The sequence below is a fragment of the Macrosteles quadrilineatus genome, unplaced genomic scaffold (genome assembly GCF_028750875.1).
Source record: "Macrosteles quadrilineatus isolate MER2022 unplaced genomic scaffold, UCM_ALF_1.0 Scaffold_3__2_contigs__length_128488019, whole genome shotgun sequence".
NCBI classification, from domain to species: domain Eukaryota; kingdom Metazoa; phylum Arthropoda; class Insecta; order Hemiptera; family Cicadellidae; genus Macrosteles; species Macrosteles quadrilineatus.
Genome location: NW_026542596.1, coordinates 42,291,392 through 42,311,852, shown reverse-complemented (window position 1 = coordinate 42,311,852; position 20,461 = coordinate 42,291,392). Strand labels below are relative to the sequence as shown.

Here is a 20,461-nt window from a genome sequence, read left to right as displayed (position 1 = left end):
TCAAAGCATGCACAGTGTGTATGAGCGCCAAACCTGCGCATCGCAAATACGAAGGTGAACTATTATCACACCCTATTTCACGACCTATGGATACATTATTTACTGATGTTTACGGGCCTATAACTAGATCTAAACGGAGTAACAAATACATTTTGTTAGTGGTGGATTCCTTCACAGGCTTTATTTGGCTATTTCCGATGAGAGAGTGTACCTCGACTGTAATTATAGACAAACTGAAAATAATCTATGGCAACTATTCTGTGCCACGTGTTATATTGACTGATAACGCAAAGTACTACACTTCCAGGATTTTTAAAGCTCATCTATTTAAAAACTACATTACTCACAAAACCATAAGCCCATACCACGCTGCCACGAATACATCTGAGAGATATATAAAAAACGTTGGGACTCTATTGAGGTGCTATTACGATAAAGAACAAGCTAATTGGGATGAAAATCTGGGAGAAATTCAATTATGCCTAAACAGTGCAAGAAACTCAAGCACGAATTTCACCGCATTCGAACTTATGCACAATTTCCATCCTAACAACGCACTTGCCAACATTTGGAATCTACACGACCTCCTCAACGACCAGATGACCGCAGAAGAAAGGCGTGAAAATCTTCATAAGGCTGTAACCAACATCCGGAGAAGCCAGATGCAAAATAGCAACAGGGAGAAATACCGCCATCCAAGGAACAAGCACCCGTTTCGTCTTCAAGACCTAGTATTCATCAAGACTCATTATTTAAGTGATAAAGCAAAGGGGTTTTCTAAGAAATTAGCAGGCAGATATCGCGGCATTTACAGGATTTTATTTTTTATCAGTTCAGTAACGGTTTTAGTACAGAATGTCAAAGATGTCACGGATTTGAGAAGAGTACACATAGTTGATTTGAAATTGTATAAACATGAAGTAAAGTAAAAGGTTTGATGTAAGGTTAGTTAATCAGTAGACCGTACTCTTTGTAAATATTTGCGAGTCTATTTGAAAAACTATTTGATGCATTATAAACCTTGATCATTTTGTAAATAATTTTAATATTCCAATAAGAAATAGGTATGAGAAGGGTAGACAATTTTTAAATATAACTAATTCGAACTATAGGCTTATCTAGAGTAATAAATATTGGTTTACTATTATTGTATGGGAAAATGGTTCGTCGTTTGTAAATAAGAGTGACTGGCTGTTTGTATGGGGAATACATGAGTGAGTGAAAGTGGAGCTCCAAGTTGAATGTTGAATGAATGTAGTATGCATGATGGATGTTTCAGTAGACACTAACCCACACACACACAAATTTGAATGAATGATTATTTGGAAACAGCGAACGGATATGCAAAATTATGGTTTTTAAAATGGGTTATAGGAAACTAAATTAAAGTAAACTTTCAACAGTAAAAGCAAAGGTTCGAATTAAGTATATTTTGTTATGTAAATATTTTGTATAGAATTTATATTCAAATGTCTTAGAGATGCTAGCACATAGTTGTCTTACCAAATGTTCGATTACAGGGTCCTGTAGTGGTTGTAGCGATAACTAGCATGGGCAGGGAAACTTGAAACAGATAATTATCTGTATACTGGAGTTTGATTGAAACGTTTATATTCTGAAATTTAAACTGTTTTGAGATGTTAGAAATTGCAATTTTAGTAGCTTATTTATGCGAGATTGATTGCCCCAATTTTTAGTTTGGCGGAGGGAGTGTGTACTATTCATGGAATAAATATAGTAATTAAAAATTGAGTCAATCTGCTGTTATGCACAAGAGGGAAATGTAGTATTAATTTCTAGCTTAGTTATTAGTAGTGTAGTGTAGTGTAGTGTAGTGTAGTGACAATGAAACAATTGAGACGTTTAGAAAAGTAGCTAGGGAAATAGGAAACCCAGGGATACATAGGGGCGTTCAAATTAAAAAAAAAGAAACAAACAAAAACTAAGAGAGAAAACTTGCCCATGAAGGGGAGAGGAAAGGTTAGAGTGAATCTCAATGATCCCTATCGCTCAGGGCGGTATGGGGAAGGGAGTCGTGCTGTTAGGCTTTTGGACACATAATGTGTCTGGAAACTTACTGCGGCTATGAGTATCGCTATTTGTAGAAAACACTATTTACAATAAATGTTGATTATATCGATCTGTTATGTACATCTTGAGTATTTCCATAATCTTTGAGTCGAATATTTTAAAGTCACCAGAAATTATGACTGTTATTCGTTTTAAAATAACGCCTGTAATACTTAGCAATTGCTCGAATTCGAGCAACAGGTACACTAGTACAAAACTTTAATTTATTTAAATTATTTCATTCTTTTTAGAGCGTTTGAAATCGGTTGTGTGATTGTGATTTTTAGTGACTGTATAATTTGTTATCTATTAATTACTTGAGTTTTAGCGAATTTCCCTATAGGGAAGTAGCTATTACCGTAGGTGGCACGGTAAGACCTAGACACGGGACCGATTTACTTTTTCATTTTGATGTCCCCAGAGGCCAAAAACACTATTCGTTCAAATTTTTATATATGTATATATATATATATAGACTTATATATATTGTATATATATATATATATATATATATACGTCCGTGAACGCGATAACTTGAGTAATTTTTCTCCGATTTTGATGAAATTTGATTTAAAGGTGTAAAGCGGGATAACCTTGAATGAGTTCGCGAACCAGCACGATCGGACCATGGGAACGGGGCTTTACGGGGGGTTTTATGGGGTAAAAATTGGTTTTTCTCACTTTTGACCCTCAAAAAACACAAAATTTCCCAATTTCTCATTAGACCTTTTTAAAGAGCTTAAAAAAGCAAATAATTTAGTATATAAAAGTATTTTTGTTCGATTATTAGTAACGGAGAAAATCAAAAAAATTGTAAATTTAAAATTCCCATGTTATTCTTATGGAGAATATTGTCAAATGTTGTAGTTTGCTTGTTTATGAATATATTTTAATCAAACTTGGCAAATTTATTTATTTTGTACTAAGCTATCAATATTTTACTCAAAAACACACTTTATTAGTTTCCTTGTAGCAGCAAACCTAGGTACTCGTTAAACCTAATGTTATTAAAATATATTTAAATGAAAATCAATTCAGACAAATGGAAATTCGCTTAGTCGGCAGGTTTGCTGCGTCGGGGGTATTTTTTTATATTATGCACTCTTTTTTTACGATTATGCACTCTAACACTTCTTAGGTCGTGTAACGAATAATTGCATCTGATTTATATTTAGACCTCTTTTACGAATGCTTTGGTTTTCACAATATACCTTTATTTGTCAATATCATACAGCTATTAACTATGTTTTTATAAGTCATAATATTCAAGACTCAAAAACAGAATTATACACAAATCAGGTCATACGTTGAAATACCTCTTTTATAGTAACCAAAACAAAATGCATTTTTTCAATGTAATTTATTTAGGCTCCATGGCAAGAAATAGTTTAGCAATCAATATGAAACAACTGTTTCATGAAGAACTGTCTGTATCATCATTAAATGGTTTCAACTAACAGCTGAAGGAATATTATTATTATTTATTGCCTTCTCTGCACAAATATAAACAAAATCAATGTTGTATATTTTAGGTTTTCAGCATTTTTCACCGAAACAAATATTACACTTAAACATAATGTTATATATGGTACCAAATAGAAACTCTCCTGGTTATTTTGGTGGTAAAACCACGCTGATCGGTAAAGGAATCACAGAGAAATTGGTGAACATACATTGAAAAAAAAACATTGCCACAAACAAATTTCAAACTTCCTCCTTTTGTTGGTAGGGGGGAAGTCGGTTAAAATTACCCGGATTGTCCCCGATGGTATACTTAAGATATGCGCCTAAAACCCAAGCCACCCACACGTCATGGAATTCCAAAATTCAATGCAATACAATGTGTCTCTTGTGTTATTGTGAGTTTATTTCATTATAATACACAAAACGTTGTCACTACATTTTACTGTCCCTTATTTTTATCAATATCTTTCTAGTAAAAATTGTACCTATGTTTACCTAACAATGTTTTTACAGGAATCCACACTAAAAATGTTTATTTAATACCTAAACCAAAATCTAAGGCATTGCATTCGGTTGTATGGAGCGAGGAAACCAACGAATACAGACCAGCCTTGAATCTTCCTAGGCTTTTTCACGCTTGAGCGACCAACCAAAAGCCTGAGTAGCATCGTGTATATCGCTATCAAATAATAAATACATGGTTGTATTATGTATTTCTATACCAGAGAAAATAATTTATTTATAAAAATAAATACGTCTGCCTTAAAAACTAAGGTTGCCAATGACACAGAAAAAAATTACACTTAAAATATTGAAGGATTATAACAGCTATAAAACTGATTAATTTTGATGTTTGCCATATAAATGATTTCTCATTATAGTCAATAATACAGTACTGTAATTTAATAATCTTACTTATTAAGTAGCCTTTTACATTATAATTTCGAGAGTTTTATCAAAGGTTACATAACAATAGTAATTGATGTTAAATGAAAAAAAATCTGTTCTCAATTTCTTTCCTATCTACTAATTAATTACTTCCCTTGTAATTAGTACAATTCATAAATTTTCAATTTCTGAACTATATAAAAGATTGGTTAATATTACTAAACACTCGTTTGATTAAATGAATGTTACTGTTAGTAAATTTTGCCTGTTGATCATTTATGACAAACAATAACCAGATCAGATAAATTAATTAAATGGAAGTGAATTTTAGATTCCTTATTACATAAGATTGCAATCTTGGGATTCTACTTTAAGGCTTTTAATTTGAGTTAGATAAATTGTATTGTCATACGGACAATACTTGCGTTATGTCTAATTATAGTATAAGAAATCCAATAACGTTAAAAGAACAATAAATTCCTAAGTTCTTGGATAAAAACACTTAGACAATTTACACTTAAGTTAAAGGCGTATTGTCTTCAAATATTTAGCAAAAATGACGTATAGATTGTTAAATACTGTATATTTTTGGGTATCCTAGTAAAAATCTATAATATAAGTAATAACAATAAACACATTTTTTTTTTTATTCATACGTAGTTAGATAAACGGAAAGGGTTTGGCATGACACTTTTTCGTTTAGGCACCTGCTACAAAACTTATTTACAACAGACACATTCGTTTATGTATCAATTTAAAAACTGTATTGCTAAAATATCAAAATTCCGGGGCTACACGCGCGCGTCTAAATTTGTCTACCGTTGACTTCAGATTACATTAAGAATTAATTTCATCACAAGTGTTATTTAATCAAAATAAATTATTGCGTTCGAGATATTTACGATTCAAAATAATTCAACAAATGTACACCAAGTGATGAATTGTGCAAATGAACTCATTAAAAAGGCTGAATGTTGTGTTATTTCAATTCATTCGAAACATCTGTTCCAGACTAAGCTATTGAATTATGAGTATGACGATTACTCCTGGGTTTTAAATTAATTCACCAAAAAAGTTTTCAGAAGTCAGTTAAATATTTTAATTTCAGTTATAAAATACTCGATGGAGGGAAAGATGTGAAGTCGGGAGCAAACAAGCGAGAATCCCACAAATTATTGCCTGCTTGAGCAGTTTGTCTTTCAAGTTGAAGATAGTATAAACTCTTTATAATAGCTTTCACAAACGTATAATATCATGTTGTCCCTTTTTTAATAAGGTAAAAAGACAAAACAATATTTTTGATCAAGTGGTATTGAATTTGAATATTAAACCGTTAAAATCACTACTGATCACTATATCTTGGATATGTTAATGCCATGGATTAAATACTAATATTTAACAAATCCTGTGAAACGTCGATGCAATATGAGATCCAATATCGTTTTGTTTGTGACGTAAACAAAAATAATTTTTCATCACTCCGTAACGAAAGTAACTATTTTCGATAACAGCTGACATCAATGAAAGTAGCCGTTTCCCAAGCTCTAATTTAGGGCGAGGAAAAATCGATCAGCTGATTTTCCCTCGCTCTAAATTTACTTTCGTCGCTCTCAATTAGTTCTCCATTTATTCACTACGCGCGCTAGTGTTTTGTTACAGTTTAATTTAATGATTTGAATCAGCTGTTTTTATTGTTTGACAATCTAAATGTAAACATAAACAGGCATAAGCTTGTTTTGCTGTGTTTTTAGCTTAGTGCGTATTTAAAAGCGGCCAAAATATGTCTATTATTTCGGACGATTTATCGAAGAAAGCTTTAGAGATAACCAAAAACCTCCTTCCAGAGAAATCGAGAGAGAGGTATAATGAGGAGTTCAGGAAGTTTATGGACTGGTGCCAAGGACACAATGTTTTACCAAAGAATGTAAGTGACGAAGTTTTATTAGTATATTTATCTGAGAAATCTAAAAGCATGAAACCAACAACGTTGTGGAGTAAATTTTCTATGATAAAGAGTGGTTTGAAATTAAAAGAAAATGTGGATGTATCAAAATTTAACAAATCTCTAGCATTTCTTAAACGTCAATCAGTGGGTTATCAACCTACAAAAGCTAAGGTTTTTACTGAAGATGAAATTCAAAGATTCATGGTTAACGCTCCTGACAATGAATGGCTATTGAGCAAAGTCATCCTAACGCTCGGTATTTATGGAGTCGAAACCACGATCTTATAAATTTAAAAGTAGAAGATATTACAGACAATGGCAGTTTTTTTGTCGTGTTTCTCAACGATGGCAAAACACACATTAAACGCAGTTTTACCATAACCAATGACAACTGTCCATATAGACCATGTGATTTGATTCGCAAATATTTGTTATTGCGCCCCAGACAAATGAAAAGTAACCGATTTTTAATTGGTTACAGGAAGGGTAAATGCGTGGGACAAAATGTAGGGGGTCACACAATCAGTTCAATCCCAAAAAAGGTAGCAGAATACCTTAAATTAGACGAACCGGAGCGCTATACTGGACACGCCCTCAGGCGTACCTCAGCCACCATGCTAGTTGAGGGAGGAGGGGATTTACTTGCCCTTAAATCACACGGAGGTTGGAAATCCTCTAATGACGCAGAGAGTTACATAGAAAATTCCATTGGAAGAAAATTACAACTGTCAAGAAAACTGTTTAAAAATCCGCATGCAATGAGTTCAACAGCTGCTGAGAATACAAACAGAAATGTTGTAGAAAAAACACATTCAGGAAGCCAAATAGATTTTTTTGACATTGATCATGTGTTTAACAACTCAGAAGATGAAGAATGTCCTCAGAGAAAAGTTGATGAAACAAACACGACCACTACAAACGTTTCAACGATTCAAGAACTTCAGAGAAAACTTTTAAACGAAGGAGTGAATGTCTCCAACAATGAAAACTGTACAATAAACATAACCATAAACTTCTAATTTTTTGATTGTAAAGTAGGTTCCCTTTAGATTTTTTTATGTTTAAAAAAAGATTAATCGAGAAATATACAAAGGTTTCCTTTTAGAAGATTTTATTTTGATGTTTAAAATAAATAATTTAGAAATAAACTAGTTGTAATATTACTGAGGTCTGTTATTCTGTGTTTGTGTATTTTTGCGTCGTGATGAAAAGTATCGTTCATAACTCGTACCGAAAGTTATTTTCCGGCTCTTGCTCCATTATTCCCGTCCTCGGCTTCGCCTCGTACGTGAAAATAGCTCTCACATACTCGGCTTCGCCTCGCATGTGAAATTGGATTTTCCTGTGTTCGGCTTCGCCTCACACAAAAACTTGAGCGCGCTCCGGAAAATGCCACTTTCGGTCCTAGTAATGAAATATACTATTCTTTGCTTACGTAAATACGATAAAATCCCTAAACATTCTAACTCCGTATTAAAATCAAATGAGAATCTATTTAATATTACTCTGTTTGCTTTTCACTTTGGAATTCAATTAAAAAATGAATATGTGAAAATAAAATGTTTTAAAACCATATTTTAAATATTTTACAAACATTGTTAATGTGTAACTAACTTATACAAAAAAATAAACAGATGTATTGGACAAATAAATAGTAGCGATGCATTCATTATATTTTTATAACAACATTGATACTGTTGTGGCATAATACAAGAGAAATGTGGTGTGTTGATTCAAATAACCCTAAAATATCATGTTGCACATGATTTATTTGCTTTACTTTGAAGGTAGGATGATGGAACTATACTTGCAATAACAAACCTCGCTAACCTCATAAAATCTTATAATTGGAGAATTCCAATTAAATTAAAGTGGACAATGGAACTTAAATAAGCTTTAAGCGACGGCTTTGAATTATATTGCAGCTTTGAATAGAAATATCTACAATAAATCCAGTAGATTGTTTATTTGAAAAGTTGTGAAAACTGTTACATTTTACATTTGAAGTTCATACATTGTAGAATTTTAATGTCACATTTTAGATATGAAGTGGTTTTAGCAATGCCATGATTTTGAATTCACTACTGTTTCTATCAACATGACTATTGTCATATTATTATCAGTTCCAAAAAATATTACTCTCTAACTGAAATTGAACATCGGGATTACCAACGGCTTCTCTCATATTGCTCTACTGATAGTAATATTAAATGCCTACTAGTAGATAGAGATACACAAATTGCTCATTGGGTTTGAAGATTAATTAGTTTGGGTGATGTAGTGGCGTTGACGTCATGATACGGCGATCCAGTTAATTTACTCTTTGATTAGTGTCATGTATTGCGCAAAGTAAGGATACAGTATTCCCTAAAGTGCTAAAGTTTTCCTTATTCAAGCCGAAGAAAAAAAATTCACTCAAAACTCATTTAGCTATTTTCCTTTGTTTATTTTATTTTGTCATTCTTAATACAGTATTTTCATCATTACCGCTGCATGGTGAAAATACTGCAAACCTTTTAAAAGACGAATTTGTAAAGGTAAAGCTATAAAATTGATAATTATGGGTAGCAATAATAACTAATACGTCATACAAAACGAAACAAGTTTGTATACAGTATGAGGTATGATTATTTATAGCAGCTTAAATTTTAAAATTCTAAAATGCATGGTCAAGATTGAAGTGGAAATAGTAGACTTAGAATTCCAGTGATATCCGGAGTAGAATCCTCGAGAACCAAGGCAGAGATATTTCTTCCTTTCAGTTCTATGAGTTTTGAATGAAAAATCATCTTTTTTTTAGGGTTTGAGTCAATTAGTATCTTAGAAAAACTATATTTTCCGTTAAAGTGACAGCGTTTTTAAGTACATACGGAATTAACCTTTTTTTAATAATCAATCATTTTGTAAAAATATATACATAAATTGTCATTTTACCATGATAGAGTAATGTTACCCACCGAAAGAGTTAAGAGGAAATATCGCTAATTTAGATGTTGCATTACATTAACAATTTGAAAAATAACTGGCTTAAAGCAGGGAATAATTTGTGGACCTCCCATTTTTAACCCCCTGCATCTCCCCCTTCCACCCTTTAACTCTTCGACACTAAAATACGACTTCCGTGGATTATCCAGGAGCATCGCTTTAATACCTGGGGACTATTTTTTGTAATCCTTACTAATTTGAATCCTTAGTCTATTATATCATAAAAGCTTTTTGTTTTTAAGTCTATAAGGAAAACATTTTAGAAATTAAAAGATAAAGTTGTAACATTGCTTTAGCTTAAACTCAACAGTCTACTAGGATTTACACTTTGGTGCAACAGCTGGCATTTGGAGCTGAATTTTCCTCTTCTAAAGTTATAAATTGTTTCTAGTGAAGTACTTTATTTGGAATAATTTTCCTTTTTTATTACTTTGTATTTTTACAATAATTATATAGTCTAGTTTAAACATAGTTAGTGATACTTTATGGTCACAAGTAACAGCTCAACTTAAAGTGGTGCAATAAAAGAATATCACTTAAATTTTACCCTACATTTGTATTCAAGCTTTATTTTGATATGTAAATTTTAAACCAAAACTTTACTGTGAGCATAGGTGGATAGTGAGAATAAAAATTATTTTACTCGTTTAATTCGACTCCAAACACTATTTTTAGTTATGTAAATAATTAAGCTTAGATTATTTAATATTATTGTTATGAATCTCACTCGTTTTACTTTTCGTTATCTTCATTGCTACTGTTAATAATGTCAATATGTAAAGGTGATAGTTTTGACGTAGAAATTGATAATAACTTACTTTAACTACCTATAAATCTTTGCATGTTTTAACAAATAGAAATGGAATGCTGAATCTGTCAAACAGATTTTCTTAAATCTTTGTACAACTGAAATTTTTACCCAAGTACGTAGACTAAACATAAAGATAGAAAATAAACTTATTGTATTGGTGCAAGAGTTAGTAAATGCAAACCTTTTTCACACATATAACTATTACGTTTATTCAAGTTAGAATTTGTTACGCATAGAAATTAATCAAAATACTAGTAATGCTGTAAAATACAGTAACAAAATAATAATGGGAGATGCCATAGTAAATTAACCTATATTTGTTATAATCCTAGCTTACTATAGTTGTATACAATAAGTACATTAGCTGAAAACTAAAAGTTTTCATACTGTATTTTACCGCATTACTATTATTTTTAATAATTTATATTTTAGGCGTAACAAATTCTAACCTAAAATTCTAAAAAAAAAAACTTTCAGTATTATTATAACAATTCACACAAATGGATCAACTTTTAAATAAATATACAAATAAACGATATCCTAGTATATAATACAGTTTTTCGTCATCCTGCATCAAATCAGCCTTTAAAGTATAAAAACATGCGTTGTGGGTCTAAAGCAGCTATTTTACTCCCTAGGGAGTGAAAAGTCTTTTTAGTCTCTAGGGAGTAAAAGTCAGATGTAAAGTAAGTTTAAAACTTGGATTGCAAGTAATCGCATGTATCGAAATAATGTATCCACTGCTTTCAACGGTTGTAGCTTTATGTTGTATTCTTGTCGATAGTTCAACATATCGATACACTTACACAATCGCAATAGACGAAATAATTGTATCACTTACTAAACAGTTGGTTGTTAGCATTAGCAGTCATTAATAATTCAATTATTATCAATTAGCAAATTTGAAAATAAATTTGCAGACAAATAATATACAGTAAATTACATTCGTATTGAGAGGTTAGCTTTACATGAAAAGTCTGTTCCTTTTATAGCTCGTTACATTAATAATTTTGCAATGTGACGAAAAATATAGTTTACGACACGGGCAAAAAGTGTTTTTCAACCAATAATCACAAATTTTTTCACTTCATTTCAAGGTGAATTTTTTACTAGAGTCGAAAAGATTTAATTTACGCTCTAGTGATGAAACATACTATTTCATGCTAAATACACTTTTAAAAGTGGTATTCATGTCGAATCATAGTTTTAAAATGTATTTAAAAATCTTAAATATTGACTTTTAATAAACATTAATTTTTAACCGTCTGGAGGTCAAACGCACGAGCTGAGGCCGCAGCCAAGCAAGAAACACCTTTCTAAAATGTTACTTCATCTCAAAGTTGTTATTTGTTTTATTTCAATGGAGGCTTAGCTTATTGAAACGCCTTTAACAAACCCATCGATGAATAGTCTGCCAACTAATATTGGTAACTTAAATCATTTATTGTGTTTAATTTCGTAGTTGGCAGTGTACATAATTACAACATTATTTATATAAACTTTGTGTATCAGATTTGTTTGATGAACCAAATTAATCACGCATAAATAATTTAATAAAATGGTTTTTATTTTACCTTAACACCTACATAGTAGGCCTAATATTATACAAAATCTTGTTTTTCAATTTCCAAAATCCGGCGTCGTTATAATAAAATATACAGTGATCAATCCACTAATTAAATAAATAATAAGATTATCCAATTGAGATTTAAATGGCGTAAAATAATTCCATTTCCAACAGGTTCCCAGAATTTGTCGACTGGTGCAACAGTTGGCACCAACAATGATATTTCCCTGCTGAATTATTTTATGATTACTTTCTAGTAAATTATTTAGTTTTAATTACTCTCACCCTTTAATAATTTATGTTTTGTAAACTATATACTATATACTATAACTACTATAACTATATACTATCTATATGCCATATCTATATTTAAATTATGTTAGTTTATAAATTTGCATACGTTGCTTAAAATACCTTGTTTTTATAACATAGATTTAAAATAATCACTTAATCGTTATACCCAAAAAGGTTTTTAAATAGCATTTAAAAATATTAGTAAATACAAATATTATAATCTGATGATCATAGATATCACTTAGGTCTAGTCTCTCATATATATCCTACAAATGTGAACTATGTTTACTACAGGAACACAGTTTCTGTAACCTAACCTATGGTTGAATGAAAGAAGCTGACGAGGAATGATAAATAATGGAGATTTCAAGATCATCACGTTCTGAATTTCAAAGGCGGGGTCAACGTTATACAACCAGAATGTAGGTCATACCTGATGAATGTTCTGTTACTACAAAATTAATTTATATCCAATCTATTCTAATTTATGTTATATATAAATTTATCATTTGCAACATACAAATTTCACATGAAAATATTATTTTGGTTTGTACGAAATAAGGATTGGATGTTCAACTACTTTACCAAGTCATTACTATTGCCATTGAGTATAAACATAACTATAAGTTATGTTTATACTCAATGCTATGCATACGTTTTAAATACTCTTACCACCTTCATAGATTTTTATTGTTTCACTTTTTAACCCTATACAATACATATGGTATCAAGTAGATTATTAAATATGTTTATTTAATTCAAGATGTAGGACTAATCATATATTATCATCCTAAGAGTGTGAGAATAAGCTGGGTGTCGATCGTAAATGCAATTTTATCAACGAAAACGTTACATTTTATACACTTTGCAACGCACTAGTAGTATTCTATCCTAATACAGCGGCTACCTGTAAATCCAAAATGAGACACACCTACCCCAGCTCACCTATTGGCAGGGTTGTTCGGGAGTTTTTCCATACAACTGCAACAGTTAATCCTGCAACAGCTCACTTCGGCAGCTCAATAAAGGAGCTTCAGAATACACGGGCGAAAGATCGCGCACCCTGACCTCTCCGAGGCTGGACGAGGACTGTGGATACGAGGGGTGGATGTACCATCTAAACTCACCCTCTCCCGCCACAATCTCCCTCCAATATCACACCCGCGGGCGCACCACCCCCCGGAGTACGACTCGCCTAGTTTACACAGAGTACACATACAGCCTCAGACACGGTTCATTAAGCACCGTTTCAAACTGATTTTGTTTTGACGCTGTTTTCCATCGGTTCCTCTTTAGGAGTTAATTAGGCTATTCGAAGTCTGGCGATGAATATTTTTGATCGAAAATATTACGTAAATTGGGTTAATTAGTAAGTCGTTTATTGAGCTTAAACAAACTTGCATTAGCCAAGTCAATACAACAAAAATAAAATTGAGTTTATTATAAATAACCAAAGTTCTACTATAAATAACCATAAACTAAACATATATACATAAAAGGTTGAGGTTACATATATTATTGGGTCGTTTAAAATAGCATTGACTCAACTACTTCAAAGCCCTTACATATAAATATCGGTCTAATTGACTACCAAATATAAATTTCTTTAAAATAAACTAGATCGAAATTGTTTTCGTTGAAATCTGCATTTCGTAACCATGAGGCGCATAATAATGCTTCAACATACGAAACTATTAGTTTTTTTAAGTTCTACAAAATGATTTGGAAAGAAATTGCTAATTTGTTTTTAGGGTCAAAAACGAGAAAAACTAAATTTTACCCCATAAACCCCCTTTCCCATGGTCCGATCATGCTGGTTCGCGAACTCGTTCAAAATTAATCAAAATCGGATCACTTTTTTTTTTGCTCGAGTTATCGTGCTAACGGACAGAAATATACAAAAATATAAATATGAATCTGAACGGTTGGCATTTTTGGCCTGTAGGGACCTCAAAACGAAAAAATAAATCAGTCCCGGGTCCAGGTCTTACCATGAGTACTACAGTAATAGCTTATTCTCTATATGGGAAATTCGCAAAAATATAATGTTGTGTGACTATATGTGTATTACTAATAGGCAAAAAAACTACCGAACCGACTGTTCTTACATTTCACAAAAATATAGCTACCATACCAAGAATTATAATAGGGTGGTAATAAATTCACACTTTGATACTAACCGTGGGCTTCGCCAATTTGCCTTTAAAACTTCTGAGGTGAGCATTTTAAAAGTAAATATTGATCGGTCTCCATGGCTACAATGAGAACATTTTTTTTATTTTTTTACTTTACAATCTGTTCTATAATATATTGAACAATAAGTAAATGCTATGTAATACGACAAATTAACTTTTGAACATTAAAAATAGCTTTTAAGCACTGTCAAAAACAATTTTTTCGATAAAAAACTTTACAAAAATCTGAAGGGCAGGTTCAGAATTGATGGCCTCTTAAGTCTGTAAATTGTATCCATGTTGTTTAATAAGTTCAATGCTAAATGATTTTGATGAGATTCCAATTTCGTAATGTATCGTTCACGTTGATTGGTATCTTTGGATAATTTCTATATTAGATGAACTCGCCGAGCCCCATAGTTGAACTCCATATGTCCATATTGGTTTCAATATAGGTTTATATAGCAATAATTTATTTTCTAGACTAAGTTTTGATTTTCTTCCGATGAGTCAATTTAACTGATTAGATTTTAAATTTAGTTGTTGCCGTTTTCTCCAAATGTGTGTTTTCCAAGTTAACTTCCTATTTAAATGGATACCTAAGTATTTAACCTCAGTTACTTCGGGAAGTTGGGTGTTGTTTATTGTGACAGAAGGATAAGAATTTTGATTTAGAGTAAAAGAAATGTGGACTGATTTAGTTTCATTAATTTTGAACCTCCATGTTTTAAACCAATCATTAATTATGTTCAGATTTTGCTGTAAATTTGGAGAAGCTTGAACTGGATCACGATGAACAGACAAAATTGCAGTATCATCCGTAAATGTATCCATTTCTACCAACTCATTTTCTGGAAGGTATGCTGTGTAGAAAATATACAAAAACGGCCGGAGGACACTTCCATGAGGAATCCCAGATTCAATTGGACGCAGGTCAGTGAGGACATCTTGATATTTAATTTGGAAAGTCCTGTTTTGAAGGTAGGATTTTAAAATGGTATAAATTGAATGGGGTAAAAAAATTGTTACTTTATATAACAAGCCAACATGCCACACCTTATCGAATGGCTGGGTAACATCCAAGAAGGCAGCTGAGCAACACTTTTTATCTTCCATACATTGACGTATCACGTCAACAACTCGGTGAACCTGTTCTATGGTACTGTGTTTCCGTCTGAAACCAAACTGATGCGCAGGAATCACATCTTCGCCAATTAGGTCTTGTATCCTTTTCAGAAGAAGTTTTTCAAATAACTTAGACATTATTGGTATGAACTTACCTGGTCAAGAGGCTTCCCAGGTTTCGGAATGACTATCAATTTTGCTCTTTTGAAATGATCTGGTACATATTCAAGTTTTAACATTGTATCAAATAAAATAGTCAGAAACATTATTCCTTTTCGTGGAAGCTCTTTCAGTATTTTATTAGTTATGAGATCGTAACCAGGAGCCTTGCCAGAATGAAGATTGTCGGTGATGATTGATTTTAGTTCTGATGGTTTGAACTTCTGCAATGGGAAGTCAAGTTGTAGCGGAGCATCCAAATATTCAAGTATCTCTCCCTCGTTGTTTATTGCCGCATTTGGTTTGAACACATTCTCAAAGTATTGAGAATATGAGGCTTCAGACTTCTCTGTGTTACATTTTGCCCAGCTCCCATCAGATTTTAAAATAGGCGAAATTCGAATCTTTGGGCGCTCCATTCGCTTCGTAGCTTTCCAGAGGGAATAATCCGTAGCTTCGGAAGGTGATAGAGACACCATAGAGGGAAGGTGATAGAGATTGGGTATAATTCTCAAGCCAGCGATTTTTTACATCATATAACAGCCGCTTCAAATTCGAGATGCTCTATTAAAATTTGTTTTATCGACTGGATTCCTGCTATTTTGCCAGATTCCTCTCAAACTTCTTTTTTCCGCAATCTTCTTTTTAACAAAAATAGGGTAACTTTATCCAGGTTTCGACAAATAATGAAGGACAGGAGTTGATGTTCTCACAGAATTTTGAATGCAAGTTATAAATAAGCCAATGGCGTCTTCTAAATTTTGATTGTTTTGTAATTGAATTTTTAAGTTTAAATTTTTGTTTACTTCTTGACGAAAAAGGTCCCAATTAGTGCCCCTATTTTATAACCGTTCAGTTGCTTTTTGATGAAAAACTTGCGGAATGATTTGCAATATTATCGGTGAATGGTTAGAGGATAGGTCGATACTTGATTGGATATTAGTGTAGTTTTGATTAATACCTTTTGATATGAAGAAGTCCAATAAATCATGAGTTTTCCTCATATCAGTCGGCCAATAAGTAGGTTCACCTGTTGAAATATGATTTAGAGTGTTGTCATTAATTGTGAGAACACTCACAATGTTAACATTTGAATTGAAATTTCAATGTAAACAAGAAGAAGTGTCAAACTGCATATTTCACAATTTCAGACAGCTGATGCAAAGAAATTAAATATAACTAGGTGAAACCCGTCGAAATCGACGGTTACTTTCAAGGCTTACGTTAATTCGTCTAACTGCGATAAATTGAGTGAAGTATACATATTTTGAGCATTTAGCATTGTTTCAAGATTAATAAGTGTAAAAACAATAATGATATTAATTGTATTAGTTGCCAAATTTAGTTGATCGTTCAAGGAATAAAATATTCCCCATACCGTACGTCATTGGAGTTATTTAGTATGTTATATGTGCTTCAGTTAGTTGTCTCAGCCTTATCAATAACATAAAGTTGTCAATATAATCTCTCTACGGAATGTTAGGTGTAGTGGAATACTTGATGTAAAGTTGGCTTTTATTCTTGAACTGTTAGGGACCTCCTAGTTCATGGTCTTGCGGCTTTATTGGCAACAAATAATGCAAATGACATAGCAATGGGACATTTCCAAAAAGCAAAAATACTGTAAATTGGCTGTTACGTATAGGCTATATTGACGTAAAAAAATTGTGTTAATCAACGTATCTTATAAAGGAATATGTGATCTAGTTTAAAAGGAATATGACCTTTCTGTCTTGACAGTAGCTGCTTAAATAGTATTTTCTCTTTGTACCATATTTTACAGCCAAAATGTCGTTTATTTTCAATAATGTTACCAACCTAGTGCGCCAAAGTCCGTAATATAGGCAAATGCAAATAATTTGTCACGAGGGGGACCATTTTAGGCAAGGTTTATATGTTTGGATTTTATTAGACACGATAAGAGCAGATATTTCTACATAAATATTTGATATGTGTAGGATAATATGATAAAATGTAGGCAAAAGTGGTGAAAAGCGCAGACACCAACCCGTATAATAGATATAAGATAGTTCAATAAGAAATAATTTAAGAATTGCTGTGATATAAGGATTTTCCACTGATTTCGTAATGGAACTTTATATTGCAAAACATTACATGATAAAGAAGAAAATCAATTTCAAAATCAGAAAATTACATTGCAAATGCTTATTTGGTAGAATTCAGTAACTCCCAATAAATGTGTGTTGTTTGAAATACAATTTAAAAATGAACAGCTGTTTCATTAAAAAGTATTATTCACATTGCCAAAATGTAAACAACTCTGTGGAGGGATCTTTAAAGGCTTCTGGGGCAGAGTCCCAAAGGGGTTTTGCTTGGTTTTCTTTTGATAACTCATCTACAGAGCAAGACCTTTCTTTGGACACCTCTACCAAGATTCTACGCCCAGCCGTTCTCTCAAATTAGTGGGGACAAAGTTTCAAATTAAGTATTTAGATTTTCCCATGTTAATCTTATGGGAGAAACTTCAACTTTGATGGCCTGTGGGTCAAAGCCCGATGATTTTTATTACAGGAATTGGTGAAAGGGGGCGTCTACACAAAAAATACTTTATTTTGACACATCATTTGTAAAGATCCGTCCATTATTAACAGAGGAGTAGTGTTTCGTAGAAATCGCCTTCACGTATTATATTTAAGGATATTTTTACCTAACCCGCCATGTTAAACTTCCCTATCCCAAGCGTGATGTATACAACTTCCTTACTTCTCGAGTGATGTAAAGTTAAAAAAACTCACTCGGTGAGGTAATGAAACCCATTTAAATAACATTGAGTGCTTAACTTAAAAAAATATATACCTCTATGGAGCCAACGACATTCAACGCTAGAAATCAGCTGTGCGCTTGAATTTTATTGTTATGTTTTGAAGATTTTTCCTAACCTAGCTTTTGTTTGTAAATGAACGTTACTGTAAGAAGATGAGTGAAATGGATAGTGAAAAATATTGTTCGTAACCTCCTGTATATTGTCGGGTCAGGTAAAATCTTGTACGTTACACGTTACTCAAGAGCGTGTTTACATCACTTTGGTAAATTATGCAACTCGCTTCCGCTCGTTGCACAACATTCACCTGCGTGATGTAAAAACGCTCTTACTACACTTGTATGGTAAATAGCTATTACACAACTATTTGGTAGGTTTGTTTAATCCAAAAATTTACTATAGATTTTTTATTCTAAAACTAGGCTATGACAATGATTATAGAAATTAAAAAAAATCTATAACCGTTGCTGTATTAACTCAGGCTATGCTTGAAATCTTTTAATGCGTGAAGTTATAAAAATGTTATTGATATATTTTCATGGAAACAGTATGGAAAATACAGTAAATGAAATATCTGTCATTATGTTTACTTGGTAAGTTTGAAAATGTAAAGGGACTTTGGAACTAATTAAAATATAAGGTTAGTATATTATGTTGTTCCTTGATATTTTTGTAGAGTAGAATCAGAGATGCAACAAAACATGTACTGTATTTATATGTTTTAGTCCTTGATATTTTGATAATCATGTTAGTTTTGTCACCCGTCTTTAATGCTCAGTTTCACTTGTAAATTACATAATGTGTATTAAAGAAAAAAATAGAATTTTCTTTATTATTTCATTTAACATATACCCTTTTTGGCATTACAGCCTTTATGAGCTACAGTATTAATTTACAACTTTTACATATATATATAGTTTCTTTAATATTTCAAAAGACTATTCTAACAATATTTCTAAAGTTTATAGCAGCTGGTGTTAGTGTTGCTAATGAATTATTGTGAGTGAAGATTGAAGGGTTTGAGATTTAATTTAAAGAAGATTAACGCTAAGAAATTGTTCATTTAAATTTAATATTTAGTAGTTTGGTAACTTCTAGATAAAAAATTTTGAAGGTCAAAAATAAAGAAAAAAACATATGTAAATAAGGGAGATGAAGGAAAATCATGTATGAGAATATATTATTCTATAATTTGGTATGTTTTTCTCATATCAGCCTACGCAAAGCTATACATTAATCAAAACCAAAATGGCGGCTTCCACCAATTACCAGATTTAAAAGCCACAAATTTTTCTATAAAGTTCACAAAGATTGAATTTTGTTTCTAAAAGCGTTAGCGGATGTGTAACTATTTTTTCCTACAGTTACCTAACAATGTACGTGTTCTCTCACTGATTTGAGAAAGCAAAGTGGCCAATTCGCTCATCAGTGAGACAATGCATGCAGACAAGTTTTTATGCGCGCGACATACGTTGGCAGCACTGGCGGTAAATCAGCTGGTCAGCTGTTGTACCGTTGTATCAACGGTAATATTAAATAACATTAAACATTAAACACACACACACACATAACTCATAAACAACAAACAACAACATTAAACACATTAAACACATAACACATAAACACATAACAACACACAACAAAATGTCATTAAATGACATTAAAACATGGCATTTTAAGTAACATTAAATGTCATATTAAAAGTTCATTTCTGTGTAAAAATATGTTAAGAGGGTTCCCTACCCCCATTGAAAAACGTCAGAAAACCGCTTCGCGCGGTATCATATAGTGATTCTAGTTTTGACATTTAAATTGTGAACCAAACACCATTTTGTACATAAAGAGTGGTTTTACTAAGTTTGCTTTTTAAAAAATGTCTATGCTTACGCAATCAAGGGCAACGACTTGTCAAAGTTAGTGAACTTTAACTGTAAAGTTCACTAACTTTGACAAGTCGTTGCCCTTGATTGCGTAAGCATAGACATTTTTTAAAAAGCAAACTTAGTAAAACCACTCTTTATGTACAAAATGGTGTTTGGTTCACAATTTAAATGTTAAAACTAGAATCGCTATATGATACCGCGCGAAGCGGGTTTCTGACGTTTTTCAATGGGGGTAGGGAACCCTCTTAAGTTTCTTTACCAATTTATTTGTTTTATGGTATCTGTAGAAAAAATATAATGTGCAACTCGAGTGC

At 32.1% G+C, this 20,461-nt stretch overlaps 1 protein-coding gene across 3 annotated transcripts in view; it reads right to left on the bottom strand.

The window, feature by feature from the left end:
• The window catches only part of LOC128990152 (tetraspanin-18-like), a 70,735-nt gene extending 57,648 nt beyond the window's left edge, over positions 1-13,087 (bottom strand). Inside the window, exon 1 of one of the 3 annotated variants that reach the window (XM_054412422.1) lies at positions 12,970-13,087. In XM_054412422.1, the coding sequence (XP_054268397.1) occupies positions 12,970-13,001 (32 nt within the window). In that variant the 5' untranslated portion in view covers positions 13,002-13,087. Of the gene's footprint in view, positions 1-12,959 lie in introns of all 3 variants that reach the window. The other 2 variants (XM_054412423.1, XM_054412424.1) reach the window with 2 other exon arrangements.
• Positions 13,088-20,461: the final 7,374 nt, after the last annotated feature.